The sequence below is a fragment of the Oryza brachyantha genome, chromosome 3 (genome assembly GCF_000231095.2).
Source record: "Oryza brachyantha chromosome 3, ObraRS2, whole genome shotgun sequence".
In the NCBI taxonomy this organism is placed as follows: domain Eukaryota; kingdom Viridiplantae; phylum Streptophyta; class Magnoliopsida; order Poales; family Poaceae; genus Oryza; species Oryza brachyantha.
In genome coordinates, this window is record NC_023165.2 from 13,248,455 (window position 1) to 13,269,319 (window position 20,865).

Sequence of the window (20,865 nt, forward strand, 5' to 3'; positions counted from 1 at the left end):
CATGAAGCAAAATCTTCTCTTTGCACAACATATATCATCATTCATCAATGACCTTTCAGAAAATCCATGCACTTAATTTTACATCAGGATTCACTCAATCCCTCAAAATAAAAACAAAGAGTAGTTGTGTTAAGCAGTATAGAAAAAGATACAGTAAAATCTGTTAATGACCTGAGTTGAGAGATAGCGTTTGGCGCTGGGGCAGTAGCAGAGACGACGTTGGGGGTGAGACCCTTCACTGGTGTGACAGACGCAGAGTGCGTAGTTAGAGGGTGTGTCCTGTGTAGGATCGCAAGAGAGAGGTATTTCAGACCGTTTTAGCCTATTGGATGTAAATCTAACGGTGCAAAATCGATAGTCAATCCTGTGTACGATTCCATGGTAGCCATAGAGAAATTCCAACTCCTTTTTATATTAGTATAGAAAAAGTAGACTATTAATAAAACTTATCCATAATCTTGGACTAATTCGCGAGACGAATCTATTGAGCTTAATTAATCCATGATTAGCCCATGTGATGCTACAGTAAACACACGCTAATTATGAATTAATTAGGCTGAATTAATCCATGATTAGCCCATGCGATGCTACACTAAACACGCGCTAATTATGGATTAATTATGATAAGTGTCCAAACATCCGATGTGACGTAGAGTAAAAAGTTTTAGTCTCATCCAACCACCCCTAAGACAAATGCTAAACAACGGGCTACCGTTTCAAATTTTAAAAACGTTATAAGTTACTCTGTACACTGCACAAATTTAACCGTTTGCATGACAGGAACAAATGTAGATTGCAACGTTGCAGTGACGTACATGTGTCACAAATGTGCATACTCTGGCACTCTTTTCCCGATTTTTTTTATGTAAGCACATGGAGAGCTGCAATTCCAAATCTAAGCACTTAATATTTGGAATTCTACTTCTAATCAATGTGCTCTGGTTCCACGTCAATTCTCATGATAGGATGGCCAACAAATAAATGGGCTGTTTGTTTTGCTAAATGCCCAAGAGATAAATGGGCCTTTTTTCTGCCTTGTTTGATCATTTCCAATAACGTGCGTGGCTTAGCAATCATGCAGCGTGAACTCTTTTTGTTTGGCAGACAACAACAAAGGTTGTTATATTCCGATTGCACTAAGAAATACATATGCTTTAAAATGATTTGTAAAAGCGAAATAACACCATTTTAAGCATAATTAATGTGCAGGCTCCGAACAAATCATAAGCAAATGTTGTTACAGAGTAAAAATAATAATACAAATGTCAGTTCATTTACCCTTAAAATTTGGGGCATTATTAAGTTACAATCACAGTATACTGTAGCCTTCATAACATATATCCCAGAAATAACACAAGACATTGCATCACAAGTGTTCCCAGCTAGTCTTGTTCTGAGCTTTTTATTTTGTTCTATGGAATATATTAAATCCCGATGACTAGATCATTATAAGGCCGACTCGATGATGCACCTGCAGGTTTAAGTATATATATCAGTATATTGTAGAACTAAATAAAGTTAAAATTCTATCATAACAAAAAATATGGTTACAAACCAGATTGATTTTTATCTCTTGTTGAACGATGTGCCTGATGTCCCAATCGTCGACCTTGCATTTCATCCATATACATTGGGATTCTATTGTGTCTCCGCCGACCCCATTGTATTAACCTCTGGTCAGGCACAATGATTGGACCAACATATGGTGGCCACTCATTCTGATTTCCATATGGATGGAATTGACCCGACCAAGTGTTTGCTAGTGTTGATGCAGAGTAATATGGATGGATAAATTGATTCTCATTGAAATTTCTATGCTTGCAAACAGCAAGGACATGAGCACAAGGTATTCCGGTAAGGTTTGGCTTTAAACATTCGCACATCGGAGGAGTATTACTGTGTATGATTACCTTATACTTGAAATCTCTTCGAACATATATAGTATGGTTTCCTTGAACAACCGCAACTCGTTCACGGTCAACCTTCACCTCATACTCGCCACCTTCATCACCATAAGAAGCCACATGCATAGACCCAGCTTTATTCCCTCGCTTCACTAACAAATTCTCAACCCGCTCGGACCACATTTTCCTTGAATTTACATGTTCAAGAGCAAACTTTCTTCGATCAACAAACCATTCTAAACATTTGTTAAATGTTTCCTCCACTATTGCTGTTATAGGCAGTCTCCTTGAGTACTTGAACACATTATTTAATGATTCAGAACCATTACTTGTCATTATACCCCAACGATAACCACCATCAAAGCACTGGAACACTTTCTCGGGCTTATCAGGCTTGTCCTTATCCTCTTGCCTATATTTTCCCATATTTTTTAAATAATCAGTTGCATTAGGACAACTTTGTGTAATTGCATCCATGCTTTCTGCAAATCTGCGAGGTTTCTTCTTCTTAACAACCCACTTGAATGTTTTTATCACTTCATCATTTTTACATTGTTTGTATAAATTCTCAGCAATATGTTGGGAACAAAATCGATGGACACATTCACCACCACTTTCATTCCAACCAATATGTGGTTGCTTAAAGACCCACTTTATAGCCTTATGGCGATCAGAAACAACACACATGAATTTACCAAAACCAATCACCTCTTTTCGCAGCCATCTCATAAACCAACCCCAGTTGGCACTATCTTCCTTCTCCACTATTGCAAAAGCTAGTGGTAGTAACTTGTTTTCAGCATCATATCCACATGCTATCAATAACCTGCCCTGATACCTACCAGATAAAAAAGATACATCTATACTAATTACTAATTACTGGTCGAAGGTGAGGAACAGATTCAATGCATGGTCCAAAAGCCCAAGCCAAACATTTGAATGCTCGACGCCCTTCAGGTGTTGTAGGATTTGATAGAAGTTGATATTTTATGCCTAGATTAGATACTTTCATTGCCTCCAACAATGGCGTGACAAGTCCATATGATTCTTCCCAACTACCAAAAAGTTGAGCTATGGCCAACTCCCGCCCACGCCACAACTTGTTGTAGTGTGGCTTCATAGTTTTATATCTTTGTCGAACCAATTGACGTATACTCATTATACTCAACTCCAAATTCTCTTTTAGATCATCACGTATCACATCAGCAATAATTGTCGCTATTAGTTGTGCATGATCAAACCGGTCAGCAGGTGCACGACATGTATGGGGATATTGGCAAGTTTGTATTTTCTAGCTTGAACCAATTTTGGTTGATTTTCCATATAGCTTCCATTTGCAGGTATTATCCTTGCACTTGAAATCTATTCTTGACTTGTTGTTTGTTGTTACTCTTACTTCCATATTGTTAATAATATGAAATTCATTTACTGCAAATTGTAGGTGTTGCTTGGAATCGAAAGTTCGACCTTTAGCCAATGAACTCTCAAAATGTCTCTTTGAACCAAAGAAACAATCATCAGCTGCTGTTTGACGTAACACATAAATGTCATGAAAGGCACTTATGGGGTGCTTACCAGACCTACCCATGAGTGGCAATGATTTGACTGAATTAACCAATGTAGTATTATCATTCATACTGGCTTCATCCTCACCACCCTCCAAATCGTCCGGTTCCCAAGCCTCCTCAATATTGGCTTCATTCTCTGTCTCCTCTCCAACATAATCCTCCTCTTCAACATTTTTTTGCTCCTGATTCCTTGAATTATGGCCATCAAGGGAGGGCATCACAATCGATTCTAGTCTCTCTTGATTATTATTAGGAGAGATGCCATCACTAGATGATTGATTAACTAGTTCTTATTCGATAATTGCAATGGCCGGAGTAGTGGAAGGTTCAGTATCTCCTCTTGTCATTCCACCCATACTAAAAGTAGTTTGTGCAGGCCCAATATTGATTAATGCAATTTTAACGTACAATTCCACCATATGCCAATTGGTCCGGGCTAAAGTCATTTGAAGAATCATTTGCCAAGATCTTTCCTCATATAAAGGGATCAATTGAAAAAAATGTGGCCTAGGTGCTCCAACATCATATCTTACTTGTATAACCAATGAATATTCAGCCTCCGAATATTGTAGACCATGAAAAATCTCATGTTTCACATCTTCAAAAGCAGTATACTTGGTAGCAGGAAAAGTAATCTTTGGAGGAATGCTATATGATGCACCTGTCTTCTCTTCATATTGGATTTCACCACCCGTATAGACAAGAACAATTAACATGGCTTGTGTACTTGTGCCTAAAGAATAGTAAAATGTTATTATCATTCACTAGACAAACATGTGAAAGTAGTGTGAATCATGTATATATCAAACTTATGTGTAATAATATAAAAACAAAAAATATACTAGTAAGCAGATCTAATTTAAATTACAGTACTACATAAAAACACGACATGACAATGGTGGTGGTGGCGGCAGTGGCCTAGATTTGACGACATTACTACTAGTGAGTGTGGTAATAACAACAATAGTGATAGTGGCCGCTGCCAGTAACGGTAATGATAATCATCATGTGGGTCTTGCTTTTCTTATGTCACATATACACATCCCAAATAATTGCAGATGTCTGTATAGATTGCATTATGTATCAGTGGGCTATCGAATATAACCTCCTAATATGGTAGTGGTAGCGTCGTTGGTACCATATTGAATTTATGTATTTTGAGCACATGGGACTAACTAAACTCACAAGCACAAAGTAACTGACCCACTAAAATCAATCGCTAGAATTGAACTGATTAGTATACTACCCTGTGTTTTTCTTCTCCTTGCCAAGTAGATGAGTCAGTGCTATGTGAAACAAATGAAGAATGTTAGCACGAATTATATGGTCTTCAAAATTGTAGTAGATAAATTAGATCTGAATGAGAAATCTCACCGTATATGCAGTTCCAATCTCTAAAATAAAAGCCAACATCCGAAGTGAAGCAATATCGATTTTGGATTAGGGCAAAGGAACTGAGGCCGGCAGTAGAGGAACTGAGGCCGGCGGCAGATTGCCCTAATTTTTCTTGCCTCTCTTATGGTGCATCTAACCAATTGGTTGTATGCACTACTAGGCTATACGTACAAATACTCTCAATTGGACGGCCCATGGTTTGTGGCAGGAAAAGGCCCATTTACCTGTTGCCTGTTAGACAACAAAACAAACAACCAATTTATTGGGAACATTGACGCGGTCACCTAGACACATTGATTAGAAGTAGAATTTCAAATATTGCGTGCTTAGATTTGGAATTGCAGCTCTGCATGTGCTTACATAAAAAAAAATCGGACTCTTTTCTAATATGAAAAATGCTAGAATTGGGTACACCACGCGTACCGTTGGAAACATGACGATTTTTTGTAATACTAGCCACTCAATCCGTTACCTAGGTTGGACTTTTTTTTTCCTTTTTATCAATTTATTGATTTTTCTTTAAAATTATAATTAAAATATTTTAAGATATCATTTATATTTTAGACTATCATCTAACATCGACGGGTATTGATAAGACCATCTTAGTATCAATCATTATCGATAGGGTATCAACTGATACCACCATAGTATCAATTGATAACACTTAAGTATCGGCTGATACCACTGTCATATTTCGTTTTGAAATGGGATACCATACACTAGCATTCCCCATAAAGTAATACTCCCTCTATATTTTTTATATGATGCCATTAACTTTTATGTTTACGTTTGATCATTCATCTTACTCAAAAATTTTATCCAAATATGTGAAATTATAAATCATACTTAAAGTTCTCATAATAACAAAATTATAACAAAATAATTAATAATTATTTTTTTAATTAGATAGATTGTCAAACATAAATATAAAATTCAACGACGTCATATAAAAAACATGAAGAAAGTACAAGACATCGATGCTTTGCGCGAATAAAAGCGAAATAAGTTCTGTTCACTTTGGAGGGTTTGGGCTTCTTTTGAGAAATTTATGAGCACGCTTGCTCAATCACTAAACTATTCATTCTTGTTAAGTCCATAATATATTTACTCCCTCCATATCTGTGCATCTGACAAGTCGATATCTTTAGATGCTGGTGAAGTTTCCGTATTACTTACATGCAGGTCCATCGATATATTGAACTTGTCCTCTTTCAAAATTACTTCCCTTAGGATGAAGTTAGCGAATTCGCCTTGAAGGAACTAGATCTAAAGATTCGTTAGAGCACTTGTGTCCAGCTGGTTTTTGTGCATCGAGGTGAACTCAATGTTAATTCACTGATGAAATATTTATAACAGAGTAAGAAGATGTATATCTCTACGCCATTGAGAAATGTTAACCCACTGTTAGAGAATAACATGACGTACTTCATGACCTAAAATGTGCATCGGTTGTTCCCTAGTGGTGGTATGTACAAAGGAAAGTTGTTTGTCATGGTGAACTTTTGATGTGATGATGTTTTGCTGTGGCGGATGAACACCTTATCTAGGACATGTCACATGTATGAATTCCTTATCTACGGCAACTATGAATTCCTAAAATTCTTCTTGTTTCCTGCGACGAAAATCCATCACAGTAATATGCCTTATACGAAGATTGATGACAAGAAGAGGCCAATGAAAGCTACCAAAATACGTAGCTGATTAAACTTTTTTGTATACATATGGTAAACGACGATGAACGAATAGTGAGACACGTACTTGTCACAACAAGGGTAGGGGAATCATGTCATATGAACCCAACAGTGTAAAAGTTGTTGTCAAGTGGTCTACCGCCGTTTCGAGATTGCCGACGGCCATCATTTTGTTCACTACTTGTGGATTAATAAGACCGATCGGTTCATGTCACTTCTTGCTTTCATCATGCACCTCCTATTAAAAAAATGGATATTAGGCATGTACACGAAGGAAACTGAATATAAGAATTGAAAACTTTGCAATTAAATGAAGTACTTACAGAAACAAAGGTGCATCATACAGATGTTGAGAGTGTCTACTTGGTAAACTTGGTGCAAGTTTTGAATCCCATCCACGCCACCCTGTCACCATGGTAAAACTCCACATCGGTATAGTAGGCAGTGAGATTGCGGACTCTTCCATGTACCAATAGTATAATCTTCGCATTTGCACCGTTAGTTTTTCAACTTATCCTGAGGGACCAAGGGATGGCCGAGTTCATACTTTGACTGCACGATGGGTGCACCACTTTGCTTAGAATATGACCTTTTGCCTTCTAATGAGTAATGACCAACCTTTCATATGATTATCAATAGATTCATCACACAAGTGTTTCTTAGACACGATCCATTCATAATCAGACTTGAGTGGCTTTGGAGCGCCTTGCCTTGTTGCCATGGCTACAAAAAACTTCACCACCAGAGTATCCACCATTCATAATCTGACTTTCACATTATTGGTTCAATAGGTATAGTGTCACGCCCATAAATTTACACCAATTTTAGAACAATAGCATACATTAATCTCGGTCCAGGAATCAGCCTGAGTACACACTATAACAAATCAATATACAGTTCCACGGCTTAAAAACAAATAAAACAATTATCTATCCAAATGCAGTGGAAAAGGAAAACAAACTAAACTATCTAATCTTCAACTTCAGCTGGCGATGACGGCTCCCCACCACAGGCATTCTCGACGGCGGACTGAACTTCACTTCAACCTTGGGAACAACCTTCTAACTGAAACTCTGGCACTTTCTCTAGTGGGAAAAAATTAAGCAAGACTGAGTACAAATCACCATACTCAACAAGTAACACCCAAGAGAGGGGAAGGCGGCTTCGGCCGGATGGAGGAGGGAGGCGGCGGTCAGTCCGGCGAGCTGCGGAGGACGGCGGTGGCGGCGCGAATGGTGGGGAGGGGCAGCGGTGGACGGCCGGCGGCAAGGCTCAGCGACAGCACGACGGCGCTGCGACGGGGTCAAAACCTACGACAAACAAGGCAAAACAAGCAAAAACAAGCTATAAAACAACTGAAACAGAGAAAGAAACTATTTTTAGTGGATTCTTGGCATTTTTCTGGATTTAATGAAACTTGAATGGACCTAAACGGAGACTAGATGAATTAGCTCTGAAATTTAGAAGGTTAACTGTGTTTTTAAACTAAACAGAAAACCTTAATAAAACACAAAAAACCTTAATGAATTATTGCGTAATTAATCGGAGGCATGACGTCAGCACAGGAGAGAGAGGGGGTCGGCTGACAGCTGGGGCTCACTGAGCAGTGACACAAGGCAAGGAGTAGACGGTGACAGTGGGGCCCACGGGGGAGAGTCAAAAAGGGAAAGGGAGAGTTAAAGCTGACAGGTGGGCCCCATGGTTCGGTGAGACAGGAGTGAAGGGATGACACGTGGGGCCCACAAGGAGAGATAGGATGAAAGGGGGTGCCGGCTGGCGGGGGGAGGTGGCGCACAAGGGGGGAGTTGGGAGAGATGTGCAATCCAGGGGCAAAGGGGGTGATCGCACAGGGGATGGCAGGGAGGAGGGGAGTTCGGCCAGGGTGGGAAGAAAAGAAAAAGAGGAAAAAGAAAAGGGAAAAAGGAAGAAAGAAAGAAGGGAAAAGAAAAGAAAAAGGAAGGAGGAAAAAAAAGAAATTGCCTCCAATGTTGCGGATTTTTATTAAGTTTATTAGAGCAAATTTTATTGACTACAATTCAAATTTAAATCATGTTAATCATTTAAAATGCTTTCGAGACATTTTAGAACATTCCGAAAAGCTTCCAATTAATTTAATTAAATTTATACACTGATTTTCTCCTGAACTTTAATTAATAAATTATTTTTAATACATTACTTAATTAATTCTTGGCTTGAATAAAACTCAGGGCGTGACAAATCTACCCCCTTAAACAGAATCTCGTCCCCGAGATTCGGAGGAGCTGTTAAAGATGTGCAGATGAGCAGCCTAGAGTTGGAAGAAACACCTTGGTTTTCTTCACTTCCAGTTGCTCAGGTGTTGTTGCGGTTGTTGTCGTTCCTTGTGTTGACCATCTTCAGAGCAGGAGGACAGAACAAAGGCAAAGGAGAAAACCAAACAAAGGGCTTTTCTGAATCATTCTATTGTAATTTTCTGATCTTGATTAAAACACTGAAAAAGAGCACACGACTCCTGGTGGTACGACCATAACTCCACCACTAGTTATGGTGAACCGCTAACCCCAAAACAAACCTACACACACAAACTACCAAGCAACAACTAAAAGACGATGCTAGGGTAACATCTACGGCTCAAAAGCAACTGCGACGGCTTGACGAAGCGAAGCTTGACTCTTGAACAACTCCATCTTCATCTTGAGAGCGACGCTTGGAGTAGCAAATGCATGACTCTTCACTGCTGGCAGAACTTGACTCTTCGGTCTTGACTCTTGATCGGAAGGAGTTGCTGACGACTGCTACGACGAAGGCACGGGTTACGTTGATAGGATGACACACATCTAGAGAGATCAAGGTTTGAGAAGCAAGTATGCTCACTAAACTTTAAAAACCAAAAGACTCGACTCTTTTTTTTCGAAACAACTCAAATTTTGCAAAACCTAATGCATATGACAGAAGGCTCCTCAGGTTTCTATTTGGCTCATCCTACGGTCAAGATTGGCTCTGATACCAACTTGTCACGCCCAGAAATTTACACCAATTTCTAAACAATAGCACGCATTAATCTCGGTTCAGGAATTAGCCCAAGTACACACTATGACAAATCAATATACAGTTCCACGACTTAAAAACAAATAAAAACAATTATCTTTCGAAATGCAGCAGAAAAGGAAAACAAACTAAACCATCTAATCTTCAGTTTCAGCTGGCGATGACGGCTCCACACCACAGACATTCTTGACGGTGGACTGAACCTCACTTCAATCTTAGGAACAACCTTCTGACTAGAACTCTGGCACTTTCTCTGGTGGGGGAAAAATTAAGTAAGGCTAAGTACAAACCACCGTACTCAACAAGTAACACCTAAGAGAAGGGAAGGCGGCTTCGGCCGAATGGAGGAGGGAGGCAGCGGTCAGTCCGGTGAGCGGCGGAGGACGGCGGTGGCGGCGCACGGCGGTGGCGGCGCGAATGGCGGAGAGGGGCAGCGGTGGACGGCCGACGGCAAGGCTCGGCGACGCCACGACGGCGCTGCGACGGGGTCAAAACCTACGATAAACAAGGCAAAATAAGCAAAAACAAGCTATAAAACTACTGAAACAGAGAAAGAAACTATTTTTAATGAATTCTTGGCATTTTTCTAGATTTAATGAAACTTGAATGGACCTAAACGGAGACTAGATGAATTAGCTATGAATTTTAGAAGGTTAACTGTGTTTTTAAACTAAACAGAAAACCTTAATGAATTATTGCGCAATTAATCGGAGGCATGACGTCAGCACAGGAGAGAGAGGGGGTCGGCTGACAGCTGGGGCTCACTGGGCAGTGACACAAGGCAAGGAGTAGATGCTGACAGTGGGGCTCACGGGGGAGAGAGTCAAAAAGGGAAAGGGAGAGTTAAAGCTGACAGGTGGGCCCCATGGTTCGGTGAGAGAGGAGTGAAGGGGATGACACGTGGGGCCCACAAGGAGAGATAGGATGAAGGGGGGTGCCGGCTGGCAGGGGGGAGGTGGCGCACAAGGGGGGAATTGGGAGAGATGTGCAATCCAGGGACAAAGGGGGTGATCGCACAGGGGATGGCAGGGAGGAGGGGAGTTCGGCCAGGGTGGGAAGAAAAGAAAAAGAGGAAAAAGAAAAGGGAAAAAGGAAGAAAGAAAGAAGGGAAAAGAAAAGAAAAAGGAGGGAGGAAAAAAAAGAAATTGCCTTCAATGTTACCGATTTTTATTAAGTTTATTAGAGCAAATTTTATTGACTACAATTTAAATTTAAATCATGTTAATCATTTAAAATACTTTCGAGACATTTTAGAACATTCCGAAAAGCTTCCAATTAATTTAATTAAATTTATACACTGATTTTCTCCTGAACTTTAATTAATAAATTATTTTTAATATATTACTTAATTAATTCTTGGCTTGAATAAAACTTAGGACATAACATATAGCCAGGCATAAAATCACATGTCATAAGGCCTTCATAAATTTGTTGTACGAAAAGCCCTGTCTCATCCTTGCAATCAAGATAAGGGCATGCTACACAGTCAGCCTTTTCCTGAATCATGAAGTCCTCCGCTATGCTCACAAATGTAGTTAATCCTTAAATGTAGTATGTGGAGCTATGCTTCGAGTTATATATCCATTATATATCCAGTGACGATCCATCTATATTAAAAACATGTCGTAGATAAAAATGTACGGTCTATTAATGACTAAATAGACCTTATCTAATACTACCTCCGTCCTATAATAATTTTATTTTTTGTTTTCTGTACTCCAACATTTGACCATTCGTCTTATTTGAAAAATTTATATAAAAAATTAAAAAAATTAGTCACGCGTAAAGTTCTATTTTTGTTTTACCATCGGTGGCTATAAAAATATTAATCGTAAAAAAATTTCAAATAATACGAACAATCAAAACATTATATCTAAAAATTAAAAAATAAACTTAATATGAGACGGAGGTAGGATGTACTACATACCTATGTTGATATATGCAATAAATAATTAATTGCGCTATAAAAGATGTGAATTAATTGTGCACATAGCCCATAGTTTAGCTAGAGCTAGTCAGCATTGGCAAACCAACATAATTGGCTCAAAATAAAAAAAAAATGAAAATGAGTGTGCCGAAAGGTTCACATATGCATGCACACCGAATTAAAAATTAAAAATAAAAACAAAGAGATCTAAATTAATTAAATTTCCCAAGTCGTCCACATATAGTAATTATTAACATTATAAATTGGAAAAATTAATAATTGATATAATGGGCAAACTTATATAACGAGATCTAAATTAAATAGTCACATTAGAGCTATATATCTGCATAGGTTTTGGCAACATGTAAGTGCAAAAAATTACTTTCAAATTGCAACAAGTATTTAACAAGTTCCCATATACTTTTGTACTAACCTTTTGATGAAGAAACTTTAGATGTACAACTAGGATTAAATATTCACAATTAACTAGAAAAAATTGCAAAACTTCGTCTCTCCCTCCTTGTTAGCAATGAACATAATGTCTGTTCTCCTCGCTGGCTCAAACTGTTAAAGCTGATGGATTAGGAATGGTATCGATACATGGGTATTTTAGGGTCAACTTTAGTTCAACTAAATAAACTAAATTTTATTTAGTAGTAAAGATTAGTTTATTTTATTAAACTAGAGTTAATTCTAAGCTATCCACGGATCGATCCGGCCATAGCTCTTCATGCCGGTTGGTTCCGATACTCGGCATAAATGTGACTGCTTTGGGATGGGAACCAATAACTGGCACAGGCACAAATAGATCATCATTTAGCCCGGTTAGGCCACATACCCGTCACAAAATGTATCTGCCGATTATTGCTTCGGGATGGGAGACAATACCCGGCATAAATATGTCGTAACTCAAATTGAAAAATTGAAACTAAAAATAAATTTTGTTTTTTCAATCGGAGTACCTCTCCGTCAGGTTGTGCCATATATGGAAAGCTTGAGAAGAGAAAATGCATGCTTATAGGTTCAAGCCCTTAGCATAGTGTAGTGCTCGTATTTGATAGCCATATTATTTATTGATTTTTATGTGTACGTGTTTTAACTGCTAAATAATATATTTTTAAAATAAATAATATATTTTTAAAAATATTTTAAAGTTCATCATCTCACTTTTATAAAGTATATTTTTAATTTATAGGAGTAACTTTCATTATTTATAGCATCTCTCTAGTACCGAATTCCATGCACTTTCATGGCCAACAAACACGTCCACGTGGGCGCAACTTGAATCGTCCGATTATCCGAGGAAGTTAGCATCGTCCGATTATCCACAACACGGCTCGTCGTTCTCTCGTATCTTCCGGATCTTTCGCGGGCCTTCTTTCTGTGTCGAACGTGGCTTCTTTTCCTGCTGCGGCTGCCGCGCGGCATCGTCAGCGCGTACGATAAATTCACTTTAGCCATTCGGTATGATATTTCACCCAAAAAATATTAAACAAAACTAACTACAGTTTAAACTTGACAAGGTCAATCACAGACCATCATTCTGCAAGAGCTCGCAGGGAGATTGTCGTTAGAGCAAGTATAATAAGTATAATGTTAGATTATAAGTTAATTATAAGTTGATATGGAGAAAAGAGGTAATAAAAAAGAGAGGGGTTGGCTCTCATATAAGAACCAGCTATACACCAACTCTAAAAAAATGCATTAAATATAAAGGTAGAGAAAGAGATAAAAATTATAGCCAACCTTATAGCCAATCTATTACATGTGTTGACTATAATATAAATTTATAGCTAGTAAGTTAGCTTTACTATTAAACTTGCTCTAAGAGCAGATATAATAGCAGGCTATAAGCCAGCTATAAACATATTCTAAAGAGATAAGAAGGGAGAGAGAAGAGAGGTGGGCTACTAATTTGTAGCCAGCTATAAACATATTCTAAAGAGATAAGAAGGGAGATAAAAGAGATGTGTGCTACTAATTTGTAGCCAGATACACACGGACTCTAAGACACAGTGTGTATGATATATGGACTATGTACTAATGTTTTGTAGGTAACTGTTGTATAAGTTGGCTATTAGATTGACTATAGATTAATTGGAGCTAGTCAAACTTGCTCTGAGGGGGCTAGCTACCAGCACAGTAGCACTTGGATTCCTGTGCAAGAACGCTAAGAGCAAGTTCAATAATATAGCCAACTATTAGCTTCAATTCATTTATAGTCAATTTAATAGCTAATTCATACAATAGTTACCTATAAAACATTGATAAATAGTTTTACATATCATACACACATTTTGTTTGGGAACACGTGTGCAGCTGGCTATAAATTAATAGCCCATATTTTTTTCTCTCTTATCTCTTTAAAATATTTATGCTTATAGTTGGCTATAAATTTAGCTGCTCTATGAGCAGCCAGAGGCCGACGCGATTTATTTGCCGGCGCGCGAGCAAAACGCGCCGGTTATCTGCCATCCTGCCAGCCAGGGCCGCTTGCTCTTGCACCGCGCGGGGTTCGGTTAGAAATAATGATAGTGGCCCATATATACATCACCGTATTCAATCTGTTTTACCTAAGCCTAATAACACTCTAAAATGTACCGAACTATATATTATATATTTTTGATACAAGGAATAAAATTAAAAATAGAATACGAACTCTAAATAAAAAAATATAAAATATTAATATTAATCCTTATATAGCCGAACAACTTTTAAATTTTTTTTTCTACGCTTGCAATATGTTTGAAGAATATAAAGATGTTCAATTTAGTACTCAAATCATTGGGGCAGTGAAAGGTGATCCAATACGATATAAAATGCCACGTAAAGAAGACTTAGCAATTTTAATAGTTGGATAATCAAATTTAGAGAACTATAGGAGAGATATTATTTTTAAAAATAAAAAATAATCGTTCTGGTTAAGACATAAGTTCACATTTGTAAGATAGAGAAAAGAGAGATGATTTGCTAGATATATAATATTTTAATTATTACGATGCTATATGTATGTATGTAATAGACTGGCCCATCTACATACCGGGTGTAAGTTGCATTGCCGCGTGTTCTTTCTAGTACTAGCTACTTAAAAAACCGTCAACCAAAAAGCATGGACATGAAAAACAGATGAACGGGGGCGTCCGTGGGTCGGTGCTGGGCCCCTGGCCCGTTAGCAGGCGGGGGGCAGTGGAGCCTGCGCTATGTCGCTCGAATCGGAGCCCTCGCAATAATAATACGGCAGAAAGAAAAAAAAAAAAAGGAGGAAACGCCACGCGCGCGCCTCGCTTAATTTCCCGCGGGTAACAAGGCGCACCCACCACCACCACCACCACCGAGATAGGCACGCGCGCGTGACACTGCAGTGCCGCCCGAGGGAGGGAGCAGAGATCAAGATCGCGTGGCGTGGGCGCCTGGCCGTGGTGGGGGCGATCGGCGCGGCTTCGGTGGATCGACATCGATCCGCAGCAGCGCACGCCGCGACGTTTGCGCGCGCCTCCAGCTGCTCCCCAACTACCGCCGTCGCTCGCGCGTCGCACGAAGAGATCGAGAAGCAAAAGCTGCCTGCCCGCCCGCTCGATCGCTTCTTGGCTTCGCTGCACGGACGTACGCTTCCCACCACCTACCTTGCGGTTACACCGCATCACGCCACGCCTAATCCATGCACGCCTCCTCCACTCCAGGCCCCCACTATAACTATTAGTTCTCAGGCAGCCAAAAATTGAAAGAAAAAGAGGGAGAGAAAAAGAGGCAGCTCGCCGGCCGTCCTCCTGCCTCGCAATCAAGTACTAGTAAAATGAACCAACCCATGCCCACGCATGGCTGCCTTATCATGCTGTCAACGACGCCGCTAGGCCCACCCAGAGCGAGACCGGCCTCGTCCCCGTTCCAAGCACCCTCACAAAATCAAACGAAATCAATCAATCCATCCCTCGCTTGGCCCACTCATCAGCTGTGCATGCGCACACTTTGTACTACTTATAAGGCCGCGTTCCGTAGTGTGGTGGATGACTTAACTTTGGCTACGTTTGGTTGGTGGGATATGTCTAGACAGAAGATGGTCATCTAGATTTTTGATGCGTTTGGTTTATGAACGAAATTGGATATGGTGGCTCAGAAAATGAATATTATACGAAGATACTGGGTGAGTGTATCTAGCCAAATTGGCCGGATTAGCTTATCCACCTTAACGAACCATGATCATTAGTGATAATTACCTTGTTTTAACATTAATTAGTAATTACCAAGTTTAAATTATTATTAATTAATGATGATAGATATATTTAATTGATAATTTATATTAATTACGATAAAATCTATGATGATTAATTTATATTATTATTTATTAGTAATTCAATATGTCCATTTTATCCATCCTCATCCATCCAACCAAATAAAAAATTGGATCATCCTATCCATCTAACCAAACATAAAACTGATGGTCATATTCCATTCCACCTTGACCAACCAACCAAACGCATCCTTACTCGGCGTGAAAAACATACTCCCTCCGTTTCTAAATTTTGACGTCGTTGATTTTTTTATATATGTTTGACCATTCGTTTTATTTAAAAAAATTGTAAAATATGTAAAGCGATATATATTCATAAAAATATACTTAACGATAAATGAAATGATATAAAAACAATTAATAATTATATAATTTTTTTAAATAAGACGAATGGTCAGACGTACATAAGTCAACGGCGTCAAACATTTAGTGACAGAGAGATAGTACCAATAGATTAATACATGATTAATTAATTATTAATTATTAAAAAATATAAAATAAATTAATATGAATTTTTATAACAACTTTCCTATTTTTTACACAAAAACCATTAATAGTTCAGGAAACGTGCACGCGAAAAACCGTTAATAATTCAGGAAATGTGCAGCGAAAAACGAAAGGATTAAGTTAACTAAAGGCTGGGGGTGTACGTGGGCTAAGTTCAGCTTTGCAGGTTACCCATTCCATCGTCTGTCCTAAAAAAAATAAAGAGAAATCATCGCTCCCTATCCCAACATCCAGTCTTAAAAGAAAAGGTAAAACAACATAGGAGTAAGTAGCTACAAAATATTTATAAATTATATATATAATATAATATATATTCTATTAAAGTGATAACTGATACAAAGAAAAATCAATTTTAGATGACCAACTAAATGACAAAACAATGATCAAATATGGTCGAGGTGCTCGAAATACTCATGTACATGCATCGGTGTGGCGATGGCGTAGAGCACGTAAATGAAGGAATACGTAAAGTTGAATCATTGAGGTACACGTATCATTACAAGGCGTATAAAGCAGCCGTGGGGATCAAACACGCAGACATACGTGGTATTTATACATATAAAGCAAATATATGTAGTGTACTAGTAGAAAGGCAGAAGTGAAAGAAAGAACAATCTGCTGCTGGACACGCCACCACACACCGAGCCGAAGCCGAACTACTACCTCGCAGTCGCGGCCCCCATCTCAGCTCATCTCACCTTTGGGAGGGGGTCAAAAGCCACCGACGCATGCAGCACCAGCACTGCACTTTGCATGGACTTCATTCATTCTTCCTTCCTTGCTTTGCCCCCCCCCCCCCCCCCCCCCCCCCATCTCTCCCCTCCTTTGCTTTGGATCACACCACAATGGAGGGCAAAAAAAAGATCTTTATAGCTTAGCTTCACTGTGTTACTTATTGCGCCATCAACGCCATGAGGGCCTTTTTTGAGGTGCCTACAAGAGGCAATGCAACTGCTCCCTGAAGAAAGATGACAGCAGCTTGCTCCACACTTGAAGATGGATGGAGTACATGGCTGCCAGCATCAATTGAAGTAATATACTGCAATACTGGATATATACTCCTTGTAACCACTCAAATCATTGGACCCTTGTAAGCAAAGCACCATCATTGGAAGCTTTCCTTCTTTCATCAATCGGAACTAGCTCAGTTTCATTTCACCTTATTGCTGGTATAGCTGTGGCTCATTACTTGTGTATATGCGGATAAATAAGCATTGGGTTCAGGAACCAGGACAGAACTGTCCATTGAGGAGCTAGAGGGAAACAGCTCCGAGTGTCTTGACCTTGAGTTTTAGATACTTCAGATAGCATATCGCTTCATCAAGAACAGCCGTGGCATCTTTGGCAATGCCTCCAGGAACAATCTTTCTGAGTGCAGCAACAGTCTCTTGGATCCTCTCTCTTCTCCGCTTCCGATCATCAGGACTGTCATCACCTTCTGCTTCTTCTCCTTCTCTCAGAGAAAACTGGTGCTCGCTTTCCACTTCACCGATACAACAGGAATGTGCGTCATCGTCATGGCTGAGATGTTTCTGGTCAACAGAATGGTCAGGCCTTGCTGAACTGGCTGTGTCAACAACAGACCTGTCGGCACCAGAGCTGAGTCTTCTCTTCTTCGCTGGTTGGGAAGTACCAGCACTTGCTACCGACTCCACACTCATGGTGTCATTCTGCATAGGGTATTTCCAGATTTTGTTGAGTTCTTGCACTTTCAAGAACCCTTCATCTGAGTCGGAACACAGAAATGCGTCAATCTCTTCAGTGTTCTCATGCATACACCCCGTATTCTGTGCTCCAACATCAGTTACATTGGTTTCGTTGCTACCTTGGAGCTCTGGAACTGCATCCAAGACCCCCTTGCGAAGGAGAGGGACTACAGTAAAGGGATTGTTCTCATTATGAAAGAAAACCAGAGGTCTCTTTCTCAGATTATCGGCTGTCGACATTCCCACACTGGGTGCCAAGGTTGTGACAAATCTAGAAGACAATGAAGCAGGTCTCTCAGCAACAGATGCCGCAAAAGATGGCATAGATGCAGCAACTCCAGGATAGATGTAGCCATCACTGTTCAGGTATGTAGGGAATGCCATCGAATTTGTGTTCTCGTGGCTAACATCAGATGGGTGGAGATTGTTTGCAGAGCTCTCGGTCCATGGAGGATTAGGCCAATAGCACCAGGGATTAACCTTCTCCCCCATCAAGAGACAACCAGCAAACAGGATCTTCTGAAATTGCCCAAAACCCAACTGCTTATTAGTCTACCCGTTTTTAAAACAGATAGTCACAAAGATGAAATATATATTCTTACCACCAGAAAATTGAGATGAACAGGAAATTCTCCTGCTTTGCTTTCGCTCCACAAAAACTTAAAACAGGACTGGTTCTATTCAACAGCAAATGGGAGGGAGGAGTGAAACTACGTCACGGGCTTAAGGAGATGACGGAAGTACTCGGCCTACAACAAAAATATCAAAGCAATGTTAGAAATGCTCCACAGCAGAGAAAAGCAACCCTTAATTGAAGATCACTTGCTTCCTCCTTACCTGGCAATCTTGGGACGGCTGGAAGCAAGCGATAACTCTCACAGCGATTCCATTCTCATGTTTAAACACGCGGAATCTCGTGTGAGCCACCGGCTGCCACACCATTAGTACCCCTGCCCGTTCCTCTTGGAAGACTTGCCAGGCAACCAAAGAATCCACACAGCAACGGCAGCAACCAGATCCTCAGTCTCAAACTTCCCAGACTAAAGAATCAAGACTCGAGTAGGGCAACAATGGAGGCCAATTTACAGAATGACCCGGCAATACAGGTTGAAGGAGACGCCTTCGCGGAACACATCTACTGAGAGAGCCAGCAACCACATGATGCCGGGGCACCTGTCATAGTTTCAATATCTTCACTTACACAGACCCTCGAAGACAGAATTACCTGCATTAAGGAGGAAAATTGGGTCACCTGAAGAGTTCCTTTAAACATGACCAAGCAGCAAACTTAAAATTACATGTTTAGATCAAATTCCTGCTTCATAACCTACTTACATGTAATTAAACATTTGCACAAGAATGTAAAGCATACAGTAAAGCCCGTTTCAATTAATTTAACAGAAATTGGTAGGCAGCACTAGTAAATTCCTAAAATGTTGCAGACACAAGGGGGAAAATAACTAGGCCAAAGTTTTTTTTAAAAAAAAGAGGGGATGATATGCTTGGCATTTGTTAATTTGGGCAAAGTAACCTAGAATCTGAAAACATCAGCTCCAGATGATCCTCAATACATGATTTTCACAACGAAATCGGTGTCAATGTGGCCATTCAGCACGTCTTATTCTACCTAAACACTGGAACACGCAAATCTTGCACCGGAAACCAGAGGAAAAAAAAAAACCCAGAGCCGGAACCTTTAAAAGTGGAAAAGGACGAAACAAATTTGGTCGTTTGACTAGGGTTTAGCATGCAAGAGATCTTCATACAAGCCCAAGAAACGAAACACACCAGTCCAGTTTCTATCTTTTTCACCCAGCCAAGCAAAAAAAGAAGTGTTAAAAATCCACCAAAACCGACCGATCTGACACCATCCGCATACCGGCAAAATCAAGTTACTTGGACTCAACATTATCACAGCATTTCATCACAGCGCTTGTATCCATACTCGAGCATCCAATCCTTCGCACAACGATATAGAGAGGACCTACGACCAAATCGTGCCTCTCTCTCCCTATCCATCTTATCTATCTGTCACAGATTTTGGGCAAAGAGCGCACGGATCGAAGGCCCCATCCCGACCAAGAAGAGAGGGAAAAAAAAGGCCCACCCAAATCGAACACTCACCAGGGTCGAGCATGAGGGAGGGGAGGAGGGCGAGCGCAACTGCCCGAGGCGGCGGCGACGCGCGAGCCGCAGGAGGGGGAGGGGGAGGGGGAGGAGGAGGCACGCGCGGATCGGGAGGCGAGACGCAGACGCGCGCTCACGAGAAAGCAACAGCGAGGAACGGGGAGAGAGGAGAGAGGGAGGGAGGCAGGCGGGCGAGCGAGCGTGCGGCGCGTCGCTTCTTATCGGCGCCCTCGGACGGAAATGCCCCCGCGCGCGGCTGTGCGGCGTGCGGGGCGGGGCCCAGTTCACGCGCGCGGGCCAATAATATTATGCTAGGAGGAGCACGGTCGATAGTATCGCTAATTACTGGTTTTATTAAAAATTGTCAAATTACGTATTAGTACCGTAACCGTAACGTGCTAATGCTTCGACTCAATTTAATAATGCAAATAATATATTATACATTTTTAAAAATGATATCATATATAAAGCAAACATTTGAATTTGTTTTTCTATCAAGCATATTAATCTAACCAGCAAATCACCGGTTAATAATAACTATGGTAACTGGACTATATTGTAATAAATTATAAGTTTTCAAGCTTGAACCGTAATTGTAGAACTTACATTACCAAATTTATATGCTAATTTAAGAAAACATTGCAACAATAAATTGATATGAAATTTTAGAATCACCATAATATCAAGTTCATATATTATAAGGATAATTTAATTAAATAATTTTT

At 40.0% G+C, this 20,865-nt stretch overlaps 1 protein-coding gene across 2 annotated transcripts; it reads right to left on the reverse strand.

Moving 5' to 3' along the window:
• Positions 1-16,829: 16,829 nt before the first annotated feature.
• LOC102711330 (transcription factor bHLH144-like) lies at positions 16,830-20,178 on the reverse strand. Of its 2 annotated transcripts, none has more exons than XM_006650096.3 (4): positions 20,138-20,178; positions 18,851-19,238; positions 18,616-18,762; positions 16,830-18,532 (listed from the first exon to the last, which is right to left on the reverse strand). In XM_006650096.3, exon 4 carries the CDS (start codon positions 18,503-18,505, stop codon positions 17,561-17,563), a length of 945 nt encoding a protein of 314 aa, XP_006650159.1. In that variant the 5' UTR covers positions 18,506-18,532; positions 18,616-18,762; positions 18,851-19,238; positions 20,138-20,178; the 3' UTR covers positions 16,830-17,560. The 2 variants fall into 2 exon arrangements, with proteins under 2 accessions (XP_006650159.1, XP_015690943.1); XM_015835457.2 differs by lacking the exon at positions 20,138-20,178 and adding an exon at positions 19,893-19,908.
• Between the last annotated feature and the right edge of the window lie 687 nt (positions 20,179-20,865).